Source organism: Mytilus californianus, unplaced genomic scaffold (assembly GCF_021869535.1).
Source record: "Mytilus californianus isolate M0D057914Y unplaced genomic scaffold, xbMytCali1.0.p SCAF_2, whole genome shotgun sequence".
NCBI lineage: Eukaryota > Metazoa > Mollusca > Bivalvia > Mytilida > Mytilidae > Mytilus > Mytilus californianus.
The window spans coordinates 15,222,811-15,226,756 of NW_026262668.1; the positions used below are offsets into that span (position 1 = coordinate 15,222,811).

A 3,946-nucleotide genomic window follows, 5' to 3' on the forward strand; every position below is an offset into this window, starting at 1 on the left:
TAAAATTTGATTATTCCTTGATGTGTAAAACTATGTATCCAAAAAGATATTCTACTTCTTCTCTTGTAAAATACAACGCATATAGCAAAATATCGTTTCAGGTTAAGTCTTGGCTCTTGCCTAAATATTAATGACAAGATCCCAAAATGAGGCAATTACACAGTTTTTGTAGTTCTTTGGTGAATTAAAGAAGATTGATGCAAACTCGTAAGACAAAATCGAAAAATATAAATACTGATATCTTACAGACTAATGTCTTATGAACATCTGAAATATGTTAGGGAGCTACCATTTGATTCTTATGGGGGGCGGGGGGTGGCTAGGATGAAGGATGATAATTTATGTAAAAAAGTCAGGATAAACTAATAAAAAAAAAGGCAGGACCGAATAGATTGAAAAATAAAAAGGCAGTACAGAGATTACAACTAAAAAAAATGCAGGACACAATTTTCCATCCTAGCCCCCTAAAAATCAAATGGTAGCTCCCTTATTTGGAATTTTTATAAGTTTCTTTGATTTTCGAATTCAAGAGGCCATAATGTGTCCTTATCACTTAAACACAAAAAGTGTACTTTATGCGGGATTTTCTCGCTGTGTTGAAGACCCATTGGTGGCCTTCATCTGTTTTCTGCTCTTTGGCCGGGTTGTTGTCTCTTTGACACATTCCCCATTTCCATTCTCAATTTTATTTAGACTTTTTAATTTTCTTGAACCTTACAACAGATGTACTAAGTTGAACGATGTTCTCTGTGATAATCTGAAAAATAACCAACATTTATATGACCTATAGTGTTTGTATGCTCCCGACATTTGGCGTTGAAAAAGGTCTTGTCCAATTACATATAAAAATATTATAAACGAAGATTTTAAGCTTCATCACATTTCCTTCCTATTATTCTTGATATGACAGATACGAGGTTGAAATTCTGAAAATTTGAAAATGATTTCTGTTCGCATGGTTTAAATTACTTGTAAAAAACGTATGATTGTATGGAACGCGACATATTGACTTTGCACACCTCGGTAGTGATCATTATTCAATTCAGACCAGCCATGAAATTATATTTGTGAATAATCAAAATAACTGCAACAATGTTAAAAAATCAATGGTCTTCAAATATGTCAATCTTAAAGTACCAGGTAAAGGTGCACCTGGACGTGGACACGCCCATCAATGTGATTGGGTACCCGTAACATTTTCAATAGCGCATTAACGTTTCTATTATTTATGGAACGCCTTTAAAAGCACGTTTCCTCATTAATTTTACATTTAAAAATTTTACTCAACCAAAGACTACCTGAAATCAGCATTTAATGAATTGGATTCTAATTTGAAGTTAACCTCAGGATTTATAAAGAAGAAAAAACTTTACAGACAATAGTAATATGACTTATCATCCTGCTATGGAACATTACTCAGATTCAGAAGACAACGTGGATATTGATGGCACCAGTGATGATGAATATAGCGATTCGGAGAAAATGTTTCCGAATAAATCAAACTCACCCGGATGTTCCGAATGTGGTGTAACAAACTCTAAATCAGCCAAACTAACCGTGAAGCCTTCATTTCTCATTACTGACATTTTATCGGACAGAAAATTACAGAATAAAGACAGTTCATGTAATGATAAAACAAATTTAAAAGAGTCATGTGATACCGAATCAGAAGATTATATACCACATAGACATGGTAGTGTAATTTGATATTTTTATCCTTTTTGTTTCTAAATATGTTTACTCTTCTTTTTTTAAACTTCATGCTTGAAATTTATGGACTTTTCAAAATGGAATCGTTGAACTTGTTTGAAATGTTAATTTAAAAAATAGATCTTCATATATATCATTATTTTCATTTCTCTTAAAGTCGTTTCTTATTTCTTCATTTGCTCCCTTAAAGGAACTGTAATAGCAAATTCATTTTATTTGTAAACTTATAGAAAATAAATTTCAAGGAAAGGTAAAAAAAAATATTGCAATAGGAGATTATGAAATAATGAGGAAACAAAATGTCAGTGTCTGTGGGATAATGTTTTGAGAATATATATTTGTAAAATGTTAAAACTGGTTAACACCATAAAGTTGGCGTGTAGAACGTTCACATTCCCTACTAATAAATACCACTGTTTAGACATAACTTGTTTTATGTATATGAATTGTGGCCTATTTGAGTAATTTGGGATAGATAGATATTTCATCAGTTGATTTGAAGCAGTCTTAATTGTCCTTTCTTTAAAGCTACCATGATAAATCAACAGGTTTTATTTTCTCATCAATTTTATCTTATTAATTAATTCAGTCTTTCTTTCTTTTTTTTTTTTACATTGTATATCAAAACAAATGGAATTTAATTTTTTTTACACGTTTTCTTCTTTTGAGATTTGCAAGAAAAGCTTTTTGTTAATATTAAGCAATCACTATAAATATGTTATAAAGTGTTGATTTTTATTCTTATCTTTTGATTTTAGAGTATATCTTAATTTATATTTATGTATTTTAAAATCTTATATTTGCAGATCGATTTTCAGAACACTGCCATTACAGTAATAAAGCGAAGAAACCAAGGAAAGCCAGGACCGCATTTACAGACCATCAATTAAACAGTCTGGAAAAACATTTTGAAAGACAGAAGTATCTAAGTGTTCAGGACCGAATGGAATTAGCAGCTAAACTAGCTCTGACAGATACACAAGTCAAAACATGGTACCAAAATAGAAGGTTAGTAAATCTAACACACCATACCATCGTGTTTATTTGATATTCATCTTTGAAAATGTAATTGTCTTCCTGTGACCTAGGCTATATACTATGGGACAGTATAGAGATTTTGGGGTTCTAGCTGCCTAAAGCAATCATCTATCTATTAAGACATTGCTAACTGCAAAAATCTACCACTTATGTATAATATATGTATATAGAAATGCAGTCCAATACCATAGAAAAAGTAACTAAGGAATTGAAGCTTACAAGATACATATTTCCTTGTCCAAATATGTACAATGTTGATCAGTCATATTTAATTCTGTTTTAACTATTATACATGTACATATTTGTGGTAATCAAATTGAGTTGTTCTCTACTGACATTGTATCAAAGATTTTATGATCTTTTATATTTTTGTTTATTTAGATGAAGAGTTTATTAATATGAATGTATATTGTTTTCAGAACAAAATGGAAAAGACAAACAGCTGTAGGACTAGAACTATTAGCTGAGGCAGGAAATTATGCAAACGTACAACGAATGATGATGAATCCCTATTGGCCATCTTATTCAGAAGCCCATCATGGACTCTACCCAAGTGTTAACAGTCTCTATCTTCGACAATCTACGCCGCTGTCTCCACGTGCCGTGATGCCACACATGTTTTTGTAGTTCACTGATCACGTGATTTCATAAAACAGTATTATGTTCTTTTTAAGGCGGACTAAGAACTCAAAATATCTTCAATAGTTTTATGGGTTTTGTGCAATTTTATAATAAGCATTTATATGTAGAACTTTTACAGAAGAAGGGTTACTTTTTTTAACATACAAAACATATAGTTTGTTTCTATTAAGCTCTTATTAATTATGGTATTTCTTTAAATGCATGCGTAAGTCGCTGGTTATTGTATATATTGTTACAGGATATTTTTCTATAGATACATTTTATATAATATAAAAAATTAAAATAAATGTGTTTTGTATTTTTTTACTTTTACATTTGTACACAAAATGGCGTGGATGTAACTATACGTCACTATACTGCCTTCATCAAAGAACAGCAAATCCATATCGTATAGTCAGCTTTAAAAGACAAAATGTAGAACAATTGAAAGATAAGACCATTCCAATCCTCGGAAAACCATGGAGTCTGATAAATATATATAGATATGTACAAAACAACCGATTTCGAAGCATTTGAAAGGTTGTTCTCATAAAGTATCTTGTTTTTATTAAGTTTG

The 3,946-nt window shown here is 30.8% G+C and overlaps 1 protein-coding gene across 1 annotated transcript; it reads left to right on the forward strand.

The window, feature by feature from the left end:
• Window positions 1-1,263: 1,263 nt before the first annotated feature.
• Window positions 1,264-3,688, forward strand: LOC127729322 (barH-like 1 homeobox protein). Its single transcript, XM_052237079.1, has 3 exons — window positions 1,264-1,693; window positions 2,517-2,718; window positions 3,168-3,688. The coding sequence occupies exons 1-3, from the start codon at window positions 1,387-1,389 to the stop codon at window positions 3,373-3,375; spliced, it is 717 nt and encodes a 238-aa protein (XP_052093039.1). The 5' UTR covers window positions 1,264-1,386; the 3' UTR covers window positions 3,376-3,688.
• Window positions 3,689-3,946: the final 258 nt, after the last annotated feature.

Bases quoted from the DNA above. Each gene is read 5' to 3' on its own strand.
- LOC127729322 (XM_052237079.1), top strand. From the start codon at position 1,387: ATGACTTATCATCCTGCTATGGAACATTACTCAGATTCAGAAGACAAC. The intron at 1,694-2,516 runs GTAGTGTAATTT...TTATATTTGCAG, and splicing joins TTATATACCACATAGACATG to ATCGATTTTCAGAACACTGC. The intron at 2,719-3,167 runs GTTAGTAAATCT...TATTGTTTTCAG, and splicing joins ACATGGTACCAAAATAGAAG to AACAAAATGGAAAAGACAAA.